The sequence below is a fragment of the Pogoniulus pusillus genome, chromosome 12 (assembly GCF_015220805.1).
Source record: "Pogoniulus pusillus isolate bPogPus1 chromosome 12, bPogPus1.pri, whole genome shotgun sequence".
NCBI classification, from domain to species: Eukaryota; Metazoa; Chordata; class Aves; order Piciformes; family Lybiidae; genus Pogoniulus; species Pogoniulus pusillus.
This window is the reverse complement of record NC_087275.1, coordinates 27,170,717-27,193,008: the sequence shown is the minus strand read 5'-3', so window position 1 is coordinate 27,193,008 and position 22,292 is coordinate 27,170,717. Positions and strand designations below refer to the sequence as shown.

General features: G+C 39.2%; 1 protein-coding gene across 22 annotated transcripts in view; it reads right to left on the bottom strand.

Moving 5' to 3' along the window:
• DMD (dystrophin) overlaps positions 1 to 22,292 on the bottom strand; it is a 1,274,903-nt gene that overhangs the window by 368,307 nt on the left and 884,304 nt on the right. For all 22 annotated transcript variants that reach the window (XM_064151948.1, XM_064151957.1, XM_064151959.1 and 19 more), the window contains one exon: positions 19,236 to 19,344. In XM_064151948.1, coding sequence (XP_064008018.1) covers positions 19,236 to 19,344 — 109 coding nt within the window. The remainder of the gene's footprint in view (positions 1 to 19,235; positions 19,345 to 22,292) is intronic.

Here is a 22,292-nt window from a genome sequence, read left to right as displayed (position 1 = left end):
AAAGTCTTAATCTTTCAACTGATTTAAAGCTTATATTAGTTAACTTCTGTGATATAACAAACAACAAAACCAAATGAAGGATTAGAATTTAAGACATTATACCACACCAACATGTAGCTTTTAAGACAATTTCTCATTAGCACCCTCTATTATTTAACAAAGAATGAAACAAAGTGGAACAATAGCAGGAAAAAAAGTAAAACACACAATGTCTAACAAAAAGCTAAAAGTAAATACTCTGCATTAGAGGTGATTTTCAACTTGATCTTTGAGGTACACTGGATGAAAAGCAAAAACACGTTGGTAATTTTTGCATCAGGAAAATAATCTATAACATTAAACTTCAGGAGTGAAAATAGCAAGAAAGTGTCATAAAATACAAGTTCAAAATTAAGTGCAGAAATAAAAGCAAAATGAAGTCAACTACAGGAAAACACCTACTCCCACTCCTCTACCCTTGTTTTGTTCTTACTCTGCTTATTTCAGTGTGCTTCAAGATCAAACTGACAACTAAGGAAAGATAAAGCCCCTTATTGAGGTACCAAACAGAAATAGAATCGACAGGAAAGACAAGAGTCTGAACAGTTTAATTCCTAATCCCTTCCACATCTCCTTTCAAGACACATTCCTTAAGCAGAACCAGCTCTGTTCACAGCAATGTTCTTAACCATCCTTGTGAATGTTTTAAGTAGTGTTGGAGTTTTAGCTATGTAAAGTAACTGCATCTACCAGGTCAAAGAATTCTATGATTCTAAAGGTTTTTGACAAAGAAGAAATAACATAGTAACTGGATGCACATTTTAATTCCATTTGTGGGTCTAGTCTAGGGATTAGTTCCACAATTAGCAATACCAAGTTATGGGCTATGACAGCCTTAAATCTTCTGTACAATGTTTTACTGAAGGAAACCCACCTGCACTTTGCTCTGAGGAAGACAGAGGACAAATACCTGTACCCTGTGGCATATGCACAGAAAGCTTTGCTCAGTGTATTTGCTATTTTAACACAAGCCACACAAGTGCCCTTACTGCCACTGATTTGGCAGCTGCACATCAGACAGGTTTTGCTTGCACAGGAAGTCCTGCTGCCACTTCAGCCACGTAAACTTGATTGTGAACAATAGCACACATGTGAAGATTTATCACCTATGAAAGTGTTTTGGTTTGTTGGGTCTTTGTTGTTCTTGTTATTTGTTTGGGGGATTTGTTTGTTTGTTTTTCTAATCCATGCTCATATTCTTGAACTTCAGGCAGGCTTCCCTGTGAGATCTGGGAAGACACTTCTAAGACTGATTTATTCCTTGGAATTGTCCCAGTGATAAATGGTCTCATCTCTCTGTCCTTCAAAGTTAAGGAAAAGAAGAGCACAGTAAGTTCTCCCATGCAGTATTACTTTCCCATGCAAGGTGCTGACTGCAGCCTTGACATTTTAAGGTAAGACTTCTTTTTCTTGTTGATCTGAATTCAAATTAAATTCTTTATATTGGTCAAGAAAATTCCACCCATGGCTGTAAAAACTGAAAAAAAATGCATCCTTACAGCATTTTATCTCTAAGCTAACATTTCCTTAACACTTTAATCAGCTTTTAAACACAAAAAATGCTTCAAAATCAGTAATTTTGAGTAAAACACAGATGTCAGATTGATCAATGTCTGATTTCCTTAGCCTTGAATATTCAGTAAAAACAATTCCAAGAAAAAATGGCTTTGACTGTATCATGAATATTTCATAGAAAGTAATTTTCATAGAGGAGAAATGGATAACAGCTAATATTTGATTTCATAAACACTTTGGGCACCTTCACATTATGTGCTATTGTCAGTTTAAAATACAAGTTGCTCCTAAACTTTCATTATGTTCCAGAAGCACTCAGCGATCCCTAAGAAGTCATTACAGATCATATAAAATTTAGATTAATACCTTATGGCTCTATTAGTTAAAATTTAGATCTAAACTAGTCTGCGCAGTCAGATGAAGAGAGGGGACCAAAAATAAGGAGCCCATAAATAATAGAGATTTGAAAGAATGCAGAAATTCAAGGTTAAAAAACTGTTAGAAGAAAAGCAAAAAGGTTTACAAGAGAATGTGTTTAGCTAACCGGAAAAGTTATGGTTTCTAACATACTATTATTAGACTAATAAATAGCATCACAACTTCAAGTTTATAGTAGAAAGGTGGGTCAGCTTTCTCTGCCTTGTTTTCCTCTATCACAGGAGGTATCAGGTAGAATTTCTGTGCTGCCCTCTTTTTCATATGTAGAAGCATGACTAAGCTGTTTATTGTACAGTGCATTTTCCCAAATTTCTTCAAACAATAAAAAGATGTTTAGATATGTCTTCACTCAGTATGGAAAAAAAGCTTTTAGCTTTCACAAACACTGGATTGCAATAAGAACAAGAACATATGTTGATGTCTGTCAGAAAAAAAGGTATATTCCAAGGCACAGTAAGAATTTCAGTGATACAAATCACATAATTCACTACCTGAAGGGACATTGTAGCCAGGTAGGGGTTGACCTCTTCTCCCAGGCAACCACCAATAGAACAAGGGGACACAGTCTCAAGTTGTGCCAGGGTAAGTATAGGCTGGATGTTAGGAGGAAGTTCTTCCCAGAGAGAGTGATTGGCATTGGAATGGGCTGCCCAGGGAGGTGGTGGAGGCACCGTCCATGGAGGCATTCAAGAAAAGACTGGATGAGGCACTTGGTGCCATGGTCTAGTTGATTGGATAGGGCTGAGTGATAGGTTGGACTGGATGATCTTGGAGGTCTCTTCCAACCTGGTTGATTCTATGATTCTATAAGTAAGTTTCTGTACATCATAATGTAAATAGCATTATGGTGAAGTTGGTCCTGCACTGCAAGAAGTTAAAGTTAAAACCTGTTGAGAGAAGTTTCTGCAAATACTTTCTGTGCATGCAAGATACTTTGAAGTAGAATGTTAATAGTTTTATTTGTTGAGAATACTGCCATCATAGGAGGAGCTTCAAGATTATATCCATGTAGAAAGAAAAGTTTTAAAAACTTATCCTTCATGAAAGAGAATCAAGTCTGAGAATACTTCGTTGAACTGGACATGCCTAAGTCCTTGAGCCCTGATGAGATGCATCCATGAGTTCCGGGGGAAGTGGAAGATGTTGCAATGCCACTTACTACAAACTTTGATGGATAATGTTAACTGGGAGAAGTGCCTGAACACTGCATATTTGAAAGCAAATATAACTTCTATCTTCAAGAAAGACAACCAAGAAGGCCCAGGGAACCAACCTGGGAAAGTCACGGAGCAACTAAATGAAGTGAAGAATGAAACTGTGGTCAGAAACAGTCAGACTGAATTGACCTGCTATGATGAAGTGGCTGGCTTGGGAGATGCAGACAGAACAATGAATATTGTCTGATTCACCTTCAGTAAGGATTTCAATACTGTCACCCATGAGATTCACAGGGAGATGTTGAAGAAGCATAGGCTGAATGAGCAAACACGAAAAGTGAACTGAAAAGCAGCTGAAATAATGGGTCCAGGACACACCTTCTAACTGTGAGAGTGACAGAGTCCTGTACCAGGTTGCCTGAGAGGTTGTAGAGTTTCCATCCTTGTAGAAACTGAAAAGCCAACTGGACACAATCCTGGGCAGCTTGCTCGAGATCAGCCTGCCTGAGCAAGGTTGTTGGACCAGGTTACCTCTGGATGCCCCTTTTAACTTCAACTATTTTGTGGTCCCATAAAATTAGATTATCAATTTCAAACAATCGCTAAAAACCAAACTGGAAACAGTATGAAGACAGAGAATACTTTGTGAAAGAGGCAGCTAAGACAGATGATAATACAAGAAAATTAATGTCTTCATACACCATACCACATTTAATGAACTGCCTTGCATGTGGTAGAAAAAATTTAAATCTTCAGTACTCTGCCCTAAGAGTATCCTACATACTACAGCCTGAGCAGGAGCAGGCAGTATAAAACCAATTAAGTGTAATATATCTGTAAACTAAGGTAGTATTCATAACTTTTGCTTTGCTTGGACCTATTGTTCTATTCAAACCTTTCTGAAAGATAAACTGCTTCAAAGTAAGCATCCTTTCACTAATATAGCATTGTCATAACATTCTCTGTGAACCTTTCCTTAGGCAAAGATCATTATTACTTTATCTTATTACTGTCTACAACTACCTGAAGGGGCATTGTAGCCAGGTGGGGGGTGGCCTCTTCTCCCAGGCAACCAGCAATAGAACAAGGGGACACAGTCTCAAGTTGTGCCAGGGTAGGTATAGGCTGGATATTAGGAAGAAGTTCTTCACAGAGAGAGTGATTTCCCATTGGAATGGGCTGCCCAGGGAGGTGGTGGAGTCACCGTCCCTGGGGTCTTCAAGAAAGGACTGGATGAGGCACTTAGTGCCATGGTCTAGTTGATTGGTTAGGGCTGGGTGCTAGGTTGGACTGGATGATCTTGGAGGTCTTTTCCAACCTGGTTGATTCTATGATTCTATGATTATGATTGATGTGCCCACTAAAAACTGATAAGCAAAAGGCTAGGGTATGAATGAATCACTTTTAGTGAGTTTAAGAATTAAGCAGACACCAAAACTTGAAAAAGGTATCATGAGAACATTTGACGTAATTGCTCTCTGGTGGGTCTAGATTCAGCATGTAGCAGTATCACTGGTTACAATACTATGGCTAAATTAACTACCAACATTTACTTGAAAAGGTGAAAAAATATTCTGTGGTGTCACTGGGTTACAATATTGAGGTAATGCTTTTTAAATATAAAGATGGGGTGTGTGTAGGTTGGGAAACCAACACTCAAACCCAAACTTAATGAAATCCAAACCCCTATACATTCAATTTAATAGTTAAGGTTTTAAAATCTCCCTCTTCCATGAATTAAATTCCTTGTTTATACAAACTAGATATAAAACATGGTTATGTGAGTTACTCTTTCTGTTCACAGTAGTTTAAAGGTTAGCTGGATAAAGATCTGCCACCAATATTTCTGCTGCAGCAAAAGTAACCACATTTTGGTACTATTAGTGTTTTGTGTTTGCTTATTTGTTTTTTTACAAGCATGGAAATTGATTCATGCACTGAGATAGCAGCGTGTGGAAGCTAGTAGCTCTTGCTAATTGGAACAACCCCAACAATAAACAGAAAAATCTGTGGATTTGTTTTGGGGTTTTGTTTGTTTGGGGTTGTTTTTTTGCTGCTGTTGTTGGTTCTGGTTTTCCTGTGCACAATATTGTCTCATGTCCTAATTGTGATATGATGTACCAGGAAGCCCACAGCTGAGAGAAACCATTTCATTCTGGCTTGTTTGCTCTCTGTATCATCTATTTTTAGTATTGATTTGAGTCTTTTCTCAGAATGTCATGACATATATTTTGAAAGACAAAGAAGTAAAACTTCTTCAAGTAGTGAATTTGGATTGTCTCCATTAAGATTAATAATACCTTAAAAACATTAATTCTTATTACTGATGTGACCCAAAGCCTCTTCTGAAAGGTTTGGTCTCTTATTTGGTGTATCTCTCCATGTGGAAGATTTCATGCATCTGGCGTCAGAGGTTACAGAGCCTAAACTCTGCATACAGGCCCACATAAAAGTGAACTCATGTTGGATATAATATTGTACATTTATCATTAAGATTACCACACAGAAAATTTGGATAAAAGTCTCATTTTCTTCATAAAGCAACACACAAACTTCTAACTAAATTGCTATATACAGTCATTCACAGTGGTCTGTTATAAGTGCTTTGATCTCTCTATGTGCTAGTTTGAGCCTAGCTAGAATCACAGAATCATAGAATCAACCAGGTTGGAAGAGACCTCCAAGATCATCCAGTCCAACCTATCACCCAGCCCTATCCAATCAACTAGACCATGGCACCAAGTGCCTCAGCCAGGCTTTTCTTGAAGACCTCCAGGGACGGTGCCTCCACCACCTCCCTGGGCAGCCCATTCCAATGCCAATCACTCTCTCTGTGAAGAACTTCTTCCTAATATCCAGCCTATACCTACCCTGGCACAACTTGAGACTGCGTCCCCTTGTTCTATTGCTGGTTGTCTGGGAGAAGAGGCCACCCCCCACCTGGCTACAATGCCCCTTCAGGTAGTTGTAGACAGTAATAAGATCACCCCTGAGCCTCCTCTTCTCCAGGCTAAACAGGCCCAGTTCTCTCAACCTCTCCTCATAGGATTTGTGCTCCAGGCCCTTCACCAGCTTTGTTGCCCTTCTCTGGACATGTTCCAGCACCTCAACATCTTTCTTGAATTGAGGGGCCCAGAACTGGACACAGTACTCAAGGTGTGGTCTGACCAGTGTTGAGTACAGGGGAAGAATAACCTCCCTTGTTCTACTGGCCACACTGTTTCTGATGCAGGCCAGGATGCCTGCATCCTGGTGAGAACAGATTACAGGCTGTGAAAAGGAAACGATGGTGATGTCTACTTCACTCATAGACTTGACGAGATGTTTAAGAACAAGAAGAAAAATATAGATAACACAGCTGCTCTCTGGACTTTGTGAGCTTCTCTCTCTCTCTAACCTAACCTGATGTCTATGTGACTAATCCACCTGCTTCCTAACCCCCTGGCAGACCCTCAAAACTACCTTAAACATAAGGCAAGATCTTGGGTAAGGTAGAGGGGCAGCGGGAAGGTGGAAGGGCAGTTGAGAGTCCCTCCTGGGGACTCAGGTTTCTGTGAGGGCTGTTGTGTTTTTGTATTACATTTTAATTTGCATCTTTCTGTATATAACTGTATATATTGTAAATATCTGCCTGTATATTGTGCTAAGCTGTAAATAATGAGCTTCATTCAATTTCCAGAGCCACTGAGTCTAGTCTGGGTGATTTTCCAAAGTGTGTGTGGGGCAGGTAACACCCAAACCATCACACTCTGATAAGGAGTATGACACTGGACAAGGAAGAGAACAGATAAGACTATTCAATGCATGTTAGTTTTCATCTTTCAACAGGACATGTGGGTTATTTTTCTTAATCACAAAGTAAAGATTTCCCTTTTTTTTTTTTAATAGGCATCAATATTTTAACCTTTTTCTTAAGAGCTATGAAAGGAATTACATCAAGGCAGTCACTCTTCCTAGGGAACAGAGAAAGTCCAAACTTTATAGCATAGTAACACTTTGAAACCAAGGGGGATCCATGATACTAACAGCCAACTGAAAACTAATTTGTCTGGTAAACATGGTAATAATTCACATGTGCAAAAGTACAGTCAATGAAGCTGCTATTTGCCACATGGGAATGGCACATATTTGAATTTTTAAGGATCAAATTACCTGGTTGGGTCTTTAAAAAATTTTAACTAAAGGAATCATTGAGGAAAATGTTCCAACCTGTTTTGTTATCTCTCAAAGCAATAGACAGAAAACAACACAAAGAGTCTCTTTGGTAATGTTAAGGCACTGTCATTAAGCAATTCTATTTCCTAAACCAATCTACTAATATTTCTTTTGCTGTTATTTAAATGCTATGTTATTTAATAATTAACCATTTAAGTTTTGTATTTATCCTCTCCCACAATGCTTCCTACATCTTTAATTAAGCTTTGCAATACCTAGAAACACAAGCAATCATTTCTGAGCAACCTGAAGGGTGTGAATTCAAAGAGACAAGCATTTTATCTGTTGCTGCTTTTTAAATGCAGTATTATTCATACCCCTACCGAAAACATTTATTTTGTTGCAGTCCTCACAAAAGGGTTTCGGGAAAAAATGAATGCTTTGTACTACAACAGTTGGGGTGTTCCATCAAACTCTGTCACATACTTGCCTTACAAAAAAACATTGTGACAACATCTGTCACAAATGATGCAAGCACTCCTCAGTATTCCTTTTGTCAGTAAAAATAACAAGTTCCTTGATTTGGTATGCAGCTTTCAATTGGACGTCAATCTATGTAACAGCAATTTACATTTCCACTCTACTGCTATTGGCATGGAGCTGAATTTTGGCAGTTAGTTCTTTGATCTTAGGGAAAAAAACCTACACGTTGCCAGCAGCTCCAACTTTTACAGTGTCACAAAAATCACCTCTTCTAATTTTCTCAGATCTACAAATTGATTTAACAGGCATAAATTACTATCCTTGCCAAGGGGAACTCTGAAGGGAAAAAAAGTGTAAATGTGGGGAAAAAAAAAATTTGAAGGTAGAGATACAGAATATGAAGAAGCAGAATTTTAGGTAGTATGCAGTTTAAATTAAGAAATAAATCAGAAGAGGTTTGAAGATGTTTTGAAAGAAAGAGAGTTCAGCTATAGGCTCATTAAACAGCTGTAGAATATTCCTGCAAAAACTTCCTAGCCTACCCTTTTTGCAGAGTTAAAAGCAGTTGTTCAAGGCCAGTGAAGGCAATATCAGCACTGCCACGTTGTTTTTGACAAACTAATTGCTCAAATTACTTCAAGCACCTCCTGTACTTTCACCAGAAATGTTAAAATATCTTGCCTTGCACTACTTTATGAAACACTTTTCAAGCTTTCCCATGAAAATGCATATTATGTCTACTTTTCAAGTCAAACTACACTCTAATACTCTTTCGTCTATTTTAGCTTCACCTTAAAATAGCACTGCCTGTGGGAACTTAAGTGTCATCTGACCAACAATCTATTGTTGAAGGAAATACCACTAATGCAAATCTCTGTCACCATCACTATGCATCCTGCTACTCCACAGTGATACATAGAATCAACCAGGTTGGAAGAGACCTGCAAGGTCATCCAGTCCAACCTAACACCCAGCCCTATCCAGTCAACTAGACCATGGCACTAAGTGCCTCGTCCAGTCTTTGCTTCAACATCTCCAGGGACAGTGACTCCACCACCTCCCTGGGCAGCCCACTCCAATGCCAGTCACTCTCTCTGTGAAAAGTTTCCTCCTAACATCCAGCCTAGACCTCTCTCAGCACAACTTGAGACTGTGTCCCCTTGTTCTGTTGCTGGTTGCCTGGCGGAAGAGACCAACCCCCACCTGGCTACAACCTTCCTTCAGCTAGCTGTAGACAGCAGTGAGCTGCCTCTGAGCCTCCTCTTCTCCAGGCTAAGCAACCCCAGCTCCCTCGGCCTCTCCTCATAGGGTTTGTGTTCCATGCCTTTCACCAGCTTTGTCGCCCTTCTCTGGAAACCAGATTTAATTTTAAGATATTATAATTCTTGTTCTTGGTTGCTTTGTTGTGTGGGGTTTTTTTCCATTTTATTTTTTTAAATAGTCAATTTTAAGAATCCTGTATGTTCTGTTGCTAGTATTGTTCAAGAAATTAAATGAAAGAAAACAAGCTACAAAGCCTACTCCTCAGAAGAAAATTTAAAAATGGAATAGGTGAATGCAGTCCTTTGAGAGAGTGATTATAGCATTAACCTTTTTTACATCATAACTCTTGACAGCTCACTTTCAACTAGCTGTTAGAGAATAGAAAAAGTAGACCTGGATTCCATATTGCCTTTAATAGCAGCACAGCAGCCAAATTCTCTTTTTTTGCTTTCTGATTTACATTTCCTCATAGGCATAAATATAATAAAAATTCTGAATAGTAACCCAGAGTGAGTTTTATTTAATCAACCAAGCCTTGAAGAAAAAAAAAAATCAAAGCCCACATTCCCTTTGTAAACTGCACTGTCACACCCATTTATTACAGATACTTTCAAAGAGTAACCTACTGCGAGACCCCTAAAGCAAGATGTTAAATATAATGGTGTAACCCATCTTTTGATTTAAATTGGGCTTTTGTGGCTTTGGTAGACTTTGCATGTATTTTTCACCTGTCAGATGATCCATAAATGAGTCTTCACATCGAGGTACCCTATAAAGATCAAGATAGAAATTCTGGGAATCATAGAGATTTGTGTGTATAAACTTGCTTATTATGTTTTTATTCATGCAGCTCTGAAGGCATAGTGTCAGCTTTTTATCTAGACTTTTTTCATTACTTCTCCCTGTTGGTGTTGCAGCACATGCTGTGAATGACCTCCAGAGATTCCTGAAGCTATATGCAGAAAGAAAATTGAATCCGAAAGCTTTATTAGACAAGTTTGTCTTCAGCTTGTGTTTGATGTCAGCTGTATTGAAAAATGGAACTGCTTGGGAAACTGGGTCCTGACCTTGAAAAATCTCCAATCAAATGGTAACAGATTCAGTTTTGTGCTGTATTTCTATTGTCTTGCAATGTTGTGGCACGTGTTAGAAGCGAACATAGGTATCTTATTGTAAATCAGATGGAATAGTCCAAGGGGAACCTAAAGAAATGGAAATGCACTCCCAATAGAGCTAAACTCTACTACTGAATCCTATAAATTAAAACGACTCAAAGTCAAAAAAAATGAAAAGATTTATGCAAACCACAAATGAACAAAATGAACAAATGAACAAAACCCCAACAAACTAACTAATGAAAAGATAAACAATCTATTCCTTTACTACACTTTATTGGAGTGTGAATAATCTTTGTAAGGCCATCTGACCCAAGGCAGAGCCTACTCTTTACTGCTCTCCACCAGTTCAAAAATTCCAGCTATTCTCTATGACACTTGCTCCCTGTTCATGGTCTCTCTTTCATATTTGCTTTTTTTTTTTTAATAAAACTTTTCACAGAGTAAAAATTAATTGTGACTAATACGAAAACTAGGTGTTTCCTTTAGATTCTACACTTAAAACTATCAGAAACCATACAATTCTAGTCATGATCACTATTGGAAATAATATTCCTCTCTATTTCAGCTCCTATGCTAGCAGTCTTCACTGGTGTCCTAGAACTAATGTTCACTAAAAATGGACTACTGGCAGTGGCATTTCCATCTACATTCATATCAAATTGCTTGTTACAACAGATGCAACTCTATGGCTTTTTGTGCTGCCTAGATCTACGGAGAATGGATCTGCAAAATGAAATATCTACTATGTCCCTAGAAGTATTTTAATAGCTGATAATGCAGTTCTTTTGAATGGTGAGTTCCATGTGAGAGAGCCCTGCAGAGGGACCTGGACAGGCTGGATGGGTGGGCAGAGGCCAATGGGATGAGATTTAACAAGGTCAAGTGCAGGGTTCTGCACTTTGGCCACAACAACCCCAAGCAGCGCTATAGGCTGGGGACTGAGTGGCTGGAGAGCAGCCAGGAGGAAAGGGACCGGGGGGTACTGATAGACAGTAAGCTGAAAATGAGCCAGCAGTGTACCCAGGTGGCCAAGAGAGCCAATGGCATCCTGGCCTGCATCAGGAACAGTGTGGCCAGCAGGACAAGGGAGGTTATTCTTCCCCTATACTCAGCACTGGTCAGGCCACACCTTGAGTGCTGTGTCCAGTTCTGGGCTCCTCAATTCAAGAGAGATGTTGAGGTGCTGGAACATGTCCAGAGAAGGGCAACAAAGCTGGTGAGGGGCCTGGAGCACAAACCCTATGAGGAGAGGCTGAGGGAGCTGGGCCTGTTTAGTCTGGAGAAGAGGAGGCTCAGGGGTGATCTTATTACTGTCTACAACTATCTGAAGGGGCATTGTAGCCAGGTGGGGGGTGGCCTCTTCTCCCAGGTAACCAGCAATAGAACAAGGGGACATAGTCTCAAGTTGTGCCAGGGTAGGTATAGGCTGGATATTAGGAAGAAGTTCTTCACAGAGAGAGTGATTGGCATTGGAATGGGCTGCCCAGGGAGGTGGTGGAGTCACTGTCCCTAGGGGTCTTCAAGAAAAGACTGGATGAGGCACTCGGTGCCATGGTCTAGTTGACTGGATAGAGCTGGGGGATAGGTTGGACTGGATGATCTTGGAGGTCTCTTCCAACCTGGTTGATTCTATGTGCAATGTATTTTGTAATATCACCACATGTTCGCATTAGTATTGAAAACCTTGTAGATGTACATGTGCCTGGATTGTTTAATCTTTCCCAAGGGATGATTTCGAGTATTCTTGGTCTCCGTTATACTATGCCAGCTGCTGTAAACAATGCACATGGTCTAGTATCGGATTCATAGATTTGGTTTTAAGCCAGCCTCTGAATACTCATATTATCTTTTCAGGTACACACTATGAAATGCACAAGGACTTTTTTTAAGACTAGCACTTTGAAATTCTGGGAAATACATCTCTGAACTACAGCATATGCATTCACTCAAGCACTGTGCCTATTATATAAACAATGAGTGCTTCAGAGCACATTAGCTATGAAATACTACCCCCCAAAAAAGGAAATAGTATCTATTGTGGATTTTTGCCTAAAGCTAGTTGTTGTCATTTTGTTTCTTAGATTTTTTGTCATTGCCTCTTCAGTATCTCTGAAAAACAGACGGTTGGCTTGTTTTTAAAGAGGCAGTGGGACACAACATTGCTCAGTTCTGAAAACTATGGGATGAATATTTCAGTAGTTACAGTTTCAAAAACAAAGAATCTGTTATTCCCACTGAAAATATTAAACCAAATTATTGTATAAGAGTTTTGACAGGGCAGTCTCCGTAACTCAGAATCAGAATCACAGAATGGTAGGGGCTGGAAGGAACCTCTGGAAATCATCTAGTCCAAGCCCCTTGCTAGAGGTCAGGATACTGCTGTACCAAATCTGTACATCTCTCTATTTTAGAACTAATATGGATCATTCAATTATGCATTTAATAAAAAAAAATAAATCCAGATGTATAAAATACAGCCCTACAGAAGCTCTTTCAGCTCTCCAGTTGAAATCAGCTGTTACTACATCAAGGGTTGCATTTACACATGCATGTTTTAATTTGCTGCTAATGTTCCCCAAAAATCTGGTCTCAGTAATTCTGGTGCTACTGAAAATATACATGTTCCCTATGATACATTCCATTCCATGCAGAGCATGTGAATTTCAGCTGTATTAAGACATAGCAGGACATACACTCAAGAGAGTGACAACAGCAGGTTTTTTCAAGAACAATTTGACAAAATGTTATAAACCTTGAACAATATATCATACCTAATCCAGGCAAGGACTTGTTTAATGGAGAAATAGGAGGCAAACTAAACTTCTCCAGACAGAAGGAAAAATACCTTAGGATGCATTCCTTGGTTTGCATTGGTTTAAGCTGCCTGGCCGCACTAGAAGGGATGAGGGACGAGATTATCCTTCTAATACCGGCTGTGGTGCAGTACATTCTACACAATACTAACATCATACCACTGCATGACAAGAAAGGATTTGCTGGGGCTTGTAGGACTTGAAGTGTATTCTATAGCTTGTAAAGTTTCCCGTTTTGGGGCGGTTTCCCCCCACCCAGCTTCTGGGCCGGGCTGAGCCCCTCTGTTCAAGTTTCAGTTTCCTGGGTTGGTTGCGCCTGTCTGTTCCCCTGCTGCTGCATAGGTTGGTACTTTTGTTTCCTTTTGTGTAATCTGATATCCCTGCAAGAGAGTAGTAAATTGTCCTTATCTCAACTAGCTCTTACTCCTCGTAGGTCCTTTACTTGCTTGCCTACCCAGAGTGAAAGAGGGAAGGGAGGAACCGAGAAATGAGGAAGGGAGGAAAGGAGAAACCACTGTTGTGAGCAGATTGCCAGGGCTCAGCAGCCACCTGACCTAAAACCAGGACAAACCAAAATATCAAAGGAATGCAAATGAAATTCTGTTGTCACTGGTTTTCACAGATTCACAAACATCACTTTTACAATTCAAATCCCAAAACTCAAGGTAGTAGAATCTCTGGAGCAGACTGCTTTGACTCTTTCTTCTACGCCCCACATGGGCTAATAAGCAAAGAGTTCTCTTTTAGTTAGATCTGCTCATGAAGTTACAGCACCTCACACTCCTCATGTTGCACCTTGCTTCAAATGGACTCAGCCTGACGCATCACCCTTCTCTCATTCTCCCTTAATTACTCTAAACACTGAAGTGCCTTCTTTCCCTGTACATGGAAGTCCAATCTATGACTCCGTGGTTGCATTCTCTGACACCTACTTCTAACGCAAATTATACTGACACACAGAAGAGCTCTGTCTGTATGTGTTCAGATGAAAACACCTCAAGTTGATGGCTAGTGTTATGAGTTCTGCTGATACAGTACTAGCTTTCTTCAAACCACAGAATATTAATGGTTGGAAGGGACCTTAAAAGATCATCTAGTCCAACACCCCTGCCAGAGCAGGATCACCTAGAGTAGGTCACACAGGAACATGCCCACATGAGTTTTGAGTATCTCCAGAGAAGGAGACTCCACAACCTCTCTGGGCATCCCATTCCAGTGTTTTGTCATCCTCACAGTGAAAAAGTTTTTCTTTATGTTCACATCAAAGCTTCTATGCTCCAGCTTGCACCCATTGCCCCTTGCCCTATTACTGGACATTACCAAGAAGAGCCTATCTCCATCCTGCTGATGCTCATCCTTCACATATTTACAAAGATGAATGAGGTCACCCCTCAGGCTCCTCTTCTCCAAGCTAAAGAGCCCCAGATCTCTCAGCTTTTACTCCTAAGGGAGATGTTCCACTCTCTCCAGCATCTTTGTGGCTCTACACTGGACTCTTTCAAACAGTTCCCTGTCTTTCTTGAACTCAGAGCCCCAGAACTTTGTTTTATACATACACATTAACTAGCAATGCATATAAAAAATATTCTGTCAAATATATCTCTAGATGTGTTACAATTTGTAAGAAGAAAACTTTGGGCCTTTTTCCTTATCTTCATTTGGTTTTACATCTGCTAGAAAAGCACTGCAGAATAAGACTGATAACTTCTAAAGTTTAAAGGGACAAATTCTACTTAAATTCAGATGTAATTTCACCAGTGTAACTGACATTAACTCTTATCTACTTTTTCCTTCATCTCACACTCATACATTTTTCTGTTTCAATTGAGTAGGCAATTCACACAAAGATACAAAAACTTGGGTGAAACTTCAGAAAAAAAAGGAACTTAATTGTGTACAAAGCACTGTTCAGTGACTAAGTTAAACTGCAAGAGTAACACTACAATCTATCACTCTGTTTTGTTAGCTCTACGTGGAGGATGTACACAATTAGTTGACAAAGTATTTTTAGCTCTACTAATTTCTAGTTATTTTCAAAGTTTCACTAGCTTCACATATAGCACAATTAAAAACTACATATCCTTGCAAAGAAACAGTACTTTGAAGTGGAGCTCTAAATGAAAATGGCCAACAACTTTCCCTAATACCTTATTTGAATGAAAGTAAATAATGGAAATGTCTTCCTCAACACCAAAGTCAGGAATTCTTCTTGCCACCTCACACTGCATTCACCTGGATTTACAAAGCACTGTATAACTTTACTTAACTTATTAATAAGTGAAGTGGTAGCACTTCAGCACACATAAAAAAAACAAAAACAGATCAAACCATGAAAAAGACATATGAATGCTAACAATACTATTAAAATCTCTCTCTCCTGTAAAAAGTACATTCCAAAACTACATTTTTCTCTGCTTAGAATGTTTTCAAACTGCTGGCTAAGCAATGAGTCAAGGCATTTGGATAGAGATATTCGCATAATTTCACGTTATCATGTCAAGTACAGATAGCAAGTGTGATTTCCTTCCTGAATCATCTTGTCTCAGAAGCCAATCTTTGCTAAGATTTTAGACATACCCTTCAGCTAAGCACATTTTTTTGAGCTGGAAAAGTAGTCCTTGTTCATCATGCCTGAGGGCACACTGGACTGGCAGGATATCGAGGGTTTATTTTAGTGCTGCTTCTGCCAAAGACACTATAATATGCAGATCCAGAAAGAATTATAAACAGGGTTCTTTACCTCTGTAACAGTCACCAGATGGTATATTTAGCAAGACCCTCTGGCTGAATTCTTGTAGCCAGACTAGACCAAATGATACCTGACAGAACAGTAGAAATTAGCCAGTTACATCTTCATTCTCTGGTGCCAAAACCAGATGTCAACATTATTAATGTCCATAAAAGACATTAAGAGAGTCAGGAAACGAAAAATTACCAAAAGGAAACACTGTCATTGCTTCATAGAGTTCTTTGCAAATAATTTTGTGTGTCTTTCTTTAAAAAGGACCTGTAATGAGATAATTTAGAATCATAGAATCAACCAGGTTAGAAGAGACCTCCAAGATCATCCAGTCCAATCTAGCACCCAGCCCTATCCAATCAACTAGACCATGGCACTAAGTGCCTCATCCAATCTTTGCTTGAACACCTCCAGGGACGGTGAGTCCACCACCTCCCTGGGCAGCCCATTCCAATGCCAATCACTCTCTCTGTGAAGAACTTCCTCCTAACACCCAGTCTATACCTCCTACGGCACAACTTGAGACTGTGTCCCCTTGTTTTATTGCTGGTTGCCTGGGAGAAGAGACCAACCCCACCTGGCTACAACCTCCCTTCAGGTAGTTGTAGACAACAATGAGGTCACCCCTGAGCCTCCTCTTCTCCAGGCTAAACAAACCCAGCTTTCTCAACCTCTCCTTATAGGGCTGTGTTCCAGGCCCCTCACCAGCTTTGTTACCCTTCTCTGGACATGTTCCAGTATCTCAACATCTCTTGAATTGAGGAGCCCAGAACTGGACACAGTACTCAAGGTGTGGCCTGACCAGCACTGGGTACAGGGGAAGAATAAACTCCCTCGTCCTACTGGCCACACTGTTCCTGATCCAGGCCAGGATTCCACTGGCTCTCTTGGCCACCCGGGCACACTGCTGGCTCATGTTCAGCTACTATCTACCAGTACCCCCAGTCCCTTTCTCCCTGGATGCTATCCAGACACTTTGTCCCCAGCCTGTAGTGCTGCTAGGAGTTGTTCTGGCCATAGTTTAGACTTGAGGAGGCTTGGTTGAAGCTAGTTTAAATCTCTGTGCACATCAGTGGATGGGTCATGAGAACCAGCAGCGCAGAACAAGTCCATAAAAACATATATAATATAAATGTTTAAACTAACTATAGAACTTATAGCACAGCACGACAAAGCTCACAGCATTCAATTCACACATCTTCCCATCTCCTCTTGTTCCCCCCCACCAAGTACCCCAAATACAAAAATACTTTAGGTATACATACATATCACTGTCTATTTTTGCATAAATCTACTTTCTCAGCCTGGTGAAGAGAAAGCTCAAGGAGATTATACCCATGAGTATAAATATCTAATTGGTGGAACAAGGAAGAGAGAGAGCCAGACTCTCTTCAGTGATGTCCAGTGATATGATGAGAGGCAGCATGCAAAAATTGAAATGCTAGAAATTCTATGTAAGTCAAAGAATAAAGTTTTTTCTTTTGCTGTGAGTGGTTCAGTGCTGGAGCAGGTTGCCTGGAGAGGTTACAGAGTCTCCATCCCTGGAGATATTAAAAACTTGACTGAACATGACCCTAAGTAACCTGTGACAAGTGCCTGTGCTTTAAGCTAGGGGAATAGTTGTCTCCTCAGGTCCCTTCTGAACTCTACAGTTGTATGATGATACATCTATAATGGTATGATTGCAGTAAACTGACTCAAATCAAGAAAAAATTATGAATTAGTCTTACAAGCACAGGTTGAAATTTTAAGTGCTCTTGGCAACAGAAAGGAAATCAATCTTACTTCCTGCTTAATTCTTTATATAATACCAGCTCTTTGATTTTCTGCATGTATAATTCCATCTGCTCAGTCTCAGAAATGTTCATATTCACGGCCTACATCCTGAATTAAGGTAAATGAGAATTGTCACAATTCTTCATCTAAAGAGGAGTCAATACAGGAATCCACTGTACAACTTTGTGTTCTTCTATTCTATTATCACCATTTCCTTTGTAACGCCAACCATATGAATTACCACCATTCCCTCCCCCCGGAATCTGACATAACCTGCTGACATGTAAAACAGACACAGCAAGTTTAGTGACTGAGAACAGCAAAAAGTGATTATGCATCTCCTTCTTGTCGCCCATGTCACTACATGAATTTCTATAGCATGTCTTAGACCAAAATCCAGTAAAACAAGGATACTGCTGTACTACAGGTTTTTAAAAAATACTAGTGGTACTTAGCCCTTTCTAGAAAATAGAAATGATTGCCAGGGGAGCCACAGCAGTTCCAACTCACTGAAACTCTAAATGATAATTCCTATTCAGTAAGATTCAGCCTGTCATAAGCAAGACATCTGCTTTACTTGAATTGACATATGTTATTCTGACAGAAGTTAGACTGTCTTCTGGTACTGAATATTCTGGGTTCTGTCTATGTGTGCAATTATTTAGCTCTCTGGGAAAAAAATCTCTAGAAGGTAGAGAATTCTCCAGTTTCATCTTTTCTTGTATGCTGCACAATAAAATATGTTAAAAATGAGGAGTGACATCCTTCAAGTAATCAAATCCCAGGTGACTCCGGTAGAAGTATCATAGCCTGCATTACAGGCAAGCGACAGGGGCAGGAGGAAACATCTTTCTGCTCTCCAATCTGTCCAGTTTTCCAAATTGTATGGATGAGTAACATTCTTCACTCAAGCAGCTGAGATAGTCTGATATCAAGCAAAGAATCTTAAAGACTTTACAAACCAAAATTTGACCCAGTGCTTTCATTATGTACTTCCTCCTGCCTCTCTCCATGCTTAATCACTACATTTCAAATTAAAGCAGTGGGAAATAAAATCCATTTATCAAGGAGATAAAAATGAGGTTGTAATCCATGTAGGGAAACCAGCAGGTGCAAAGAGCTCTGAGAAGAATCTAATATAAATATTGTCCAAATAATTTAAATTAAATGGAGATCAAGTCTTTTGTTGTGGATTCATAAACTTGAGACACCCAGAGATGTATATAACAGACTTAATGTTTAACTGCAGAATTACTCTTACTGTGCTATATACAACCTTTTCTATGAACACACAAGCTTTGTCTCGAAACAGTGTAATTTCACTGTTAGAGATTCTGTGACCAATTTATATCCACTTGATCTCTAACATTATTATCTTTTAATTTAAATAATTATTCTCCCATCATAGAATTTCCTCCCTGAATATATGTTGAAATTCAAAATCTCATCTCATTTCTTCCTAAAATAAAGAAACAAGACATTGAAATAGTAATTCTTTGAAAAGTATGTTGCAATCTTTTCAGCCAATCCATAATCTGATTTGTCTTCTGGGACACATTACACAAAACACAAAGGAAAAGATAGAAACATTGAATGCCATAGTAGCACATTTCCCATCTACAAGCTAAAGCTGAAGTTCATCAAGATGCTGAGTGAATTTACACGGTCTCTAACCTTTTGGATTTTAACTGTACCACTTGCAATTACTTTCAAAGAATGTATATAGTGAAGCACTTACAGACACCCGGAGAGAAAAGGCCAAATGTTGCTAATGCTGGCTTTTCCTTTAGTTGTTGAACTAAGTGGTTTATTGCCTTCCAGTCTGCATTCAAGTCTTCTAATTTTTTCTACAATAGAAAATAACAGCATATTAGATTCCTAATGCATAAATTAATGTAAATAATTATTAATTTTTTTTTCTCCATCTGATGAAACATCTGAATTTAAGGAGAAGAGAAAGGTAGAAACAAGTAACATTTGCAAATGGGAAAGAGAAATGAGTAAAACCCCTTCTGGCTGGGCTACAAAACAGCTTTGTGGTGTCAGTCTTTGAATCATCTTTCCTCCTCTATGTTTGGCTGCTGAAGGTAAGGCCTAACTTAGAGGCAGCACAGCTGCCTGACCCTGATCAATTCCTGGCCCAACCTCAGCCTGTTCCCATCCCCACAGTCCTGACCAACCACCTAGGGTTATTTTTGACTCTGGTTCCCCTCACTGACCCTGGTCCTAACTCTCATCCACGGACAGCCCCACAGCCTGCCTTGTTTATTGGCTTGGGACAGTGGGTGGGGTCCTAGCTGGTGAGATCTTGTAGCCCAGTGGAGAGTCCCTGCTACTCCTTGCTCCTAGGGAGGACTGGATTGCTCTGCTGCCTGGTTAACAGGTCTTTACACCTTTCTAGGTGTAAAGTACAGATGTACTGTAAGAGATGTAGAGGCTTTGTCACACAAACCTGAGATGCCATTTAAAAAAGAATAAAATAGAAAGGTGAATTATGGATTAAAAAACCAAACCCAACCAACCGAAAAACCAAAGCAACAACTTGTCAATAAAACTTCTGCAATTTGTGATGTCAAATGCAGAATGTATTCTTCCACCTATTGAAAAAACAAAAGCAAGAAGAAAGTCTTAGGAGTTTTCAGGCAGACAAACTTCAGCCTGTGGACATGCAGTCCTGATCAATAATGGCTGAACTTTTAAACAAAACCTAAGTGACATTCCAGAGAGTGAATTACAGCAGTCCTCACATAACTCTGAGAGGATTTTAGACTTTAAAATGTTCTTTCTACCCCTCTTTCTTCCTTGCTTTAAGGGCTGTAAAGAAGGATAAAGCATGGCTAATTCTACACTGACACATCTAAACTCTTAAAATGAAGACAATTTCTTTCTTAAGTCTATCCTTGATTGCCTGCTAAAAAAAGTAGTACATGTACCAATGCCACTCAGGAATGTTTTTAGCATTCCTGTGTCTTATTCAAAATTGGATAGAGTGTCTAAATCACAATCCAGACATGACAGAAACAAGATGTCTATTAAGAAAGGTACTTTAATTACCTAGAGTCTAAGATGACAGAGGTTAACAGGAGAGGGATAGGGAATGGTATTCATTAAATTGAAGTGCATATACACACAGACACTGAGGCAGCACAATTTTATATTCTGATATATTAGGAGAGTGCTTCTAGAATTTGTTTTAAGCTTTGCCATAAATAATCTAAATCTGAAATGTTCCTTCACAGCTGTCATCAGTGGAGGCCAAAATATTGCCTGGAATAAACTTGGAGTAGATTATTTTTTCTTTTCAATAGTACAGGAGATAAAGGATATAATTTAGAGAAGAAACCAACTTTTTTTGTCTTTAAGAGAAGTTTAAAAACCATTGATTTTTGTGGTTTTCTCTTTTTTTTTTTTTTTTTTTTTTAAAGTCAGGACTATCAGAGGCTCACTTTGATAACAGACTGTGAAGACTAGGCAGAAAAAAGCAGTTAGGTATGCATGATAAATGAAACTTGACATATGATGATTCAAAATCATACCTATGTTTTACTTCTGTGCAGATTCAATGTGCTCAGTTGGCCAAGGTGGCCACCAGCATCCTGGCCTGGATTAGGAATAGCATGACCAGAAGGAGTAAGCAAATAATCGTGCCCCTGTACTTGAGGAGGCTGCACCTCCATTGAGGAAGACTTTTTAAAGTATATTAGTTTGTATATGACTGTTTATCTTAGTGACAACACTAAAACTAGGCAGGAGTATTCAGAGGGAGAAATGATACAATCTTCTCAATGCAAGACTGAGGACAATGAAAGCACTGGTTCACTACTAATTATTATCACTACTTGCTCTTCCACCCAACACAGGAAAGGATGAGTTGAGTGCTGTGGAAAGGAAAGGACACATTTTCCACTGCCACAGAAATCCTTCCCTGAGTAAACTCTTTTCTTTGAGTGCTGTTAGTAATGAGATTTGGTCTTATGTTCTTTACGTTGCTGTTGTCACCAGCAGTAACCTCTCCCTCCCCTACATGCAAAAGCTTTACTGAAATGCATTTTAAATGCACGAAATCCATTTTATAAAACTAAATAGGTCTAATTATTGAAGTGCTAATGCTTAAAGGATCAAATGTCTCATCTCATTTCTGAGACTTGAATCAGCATCCAGGATTAAATTCGCTAACAAAAATATTTCTACAGTCCTGCACTCCAGAACTCCAACATCAGCATTTTTAGCATGCTTAGTGAAGGTGTGAAAGCAGTTATTTCAGCAGCAACTGTGAGATAAGCTTAACTATGTGTCAATATAAATCCATGAGATTTCATTTGCATCTAAAAGATTATAATGAGAGTTTATTATAAAGGTTGCCAAGAGAAACAGTTAAACATTAGGAAGTGACAGAGTAACAGCAACTATGAACATTAACTCCGATACAAAGCACATAACTGCACTGATATCTTCAATTCTCTGATACATAGTGTTTTCCAGCACAGAGGAGGCTTGTGGTGTGAACGGGTCTATAGGAATTCATTTACAGAAAGGGATGGGAGGATTTTTAGTGAATTAAGGAAATCAAGAGAAGCGGGAGGAAAAAAAATAAGTAGAAGCTAAGACAAAGTTGCTTCAGAGAACTAAATATACAAAGTTGTTAACCAATTCTGTAAAATTAATTTGTGCTTTTAAAGAAGCCATGTAACTGCATCTTTCTTACTGTGCCACAAATTTAACAAGGGGTACGAGTCTAAGTATTTGATTACTCTGAGTGCTATCCAAATCCTATACTGAATTAGGCAGGGTTCAG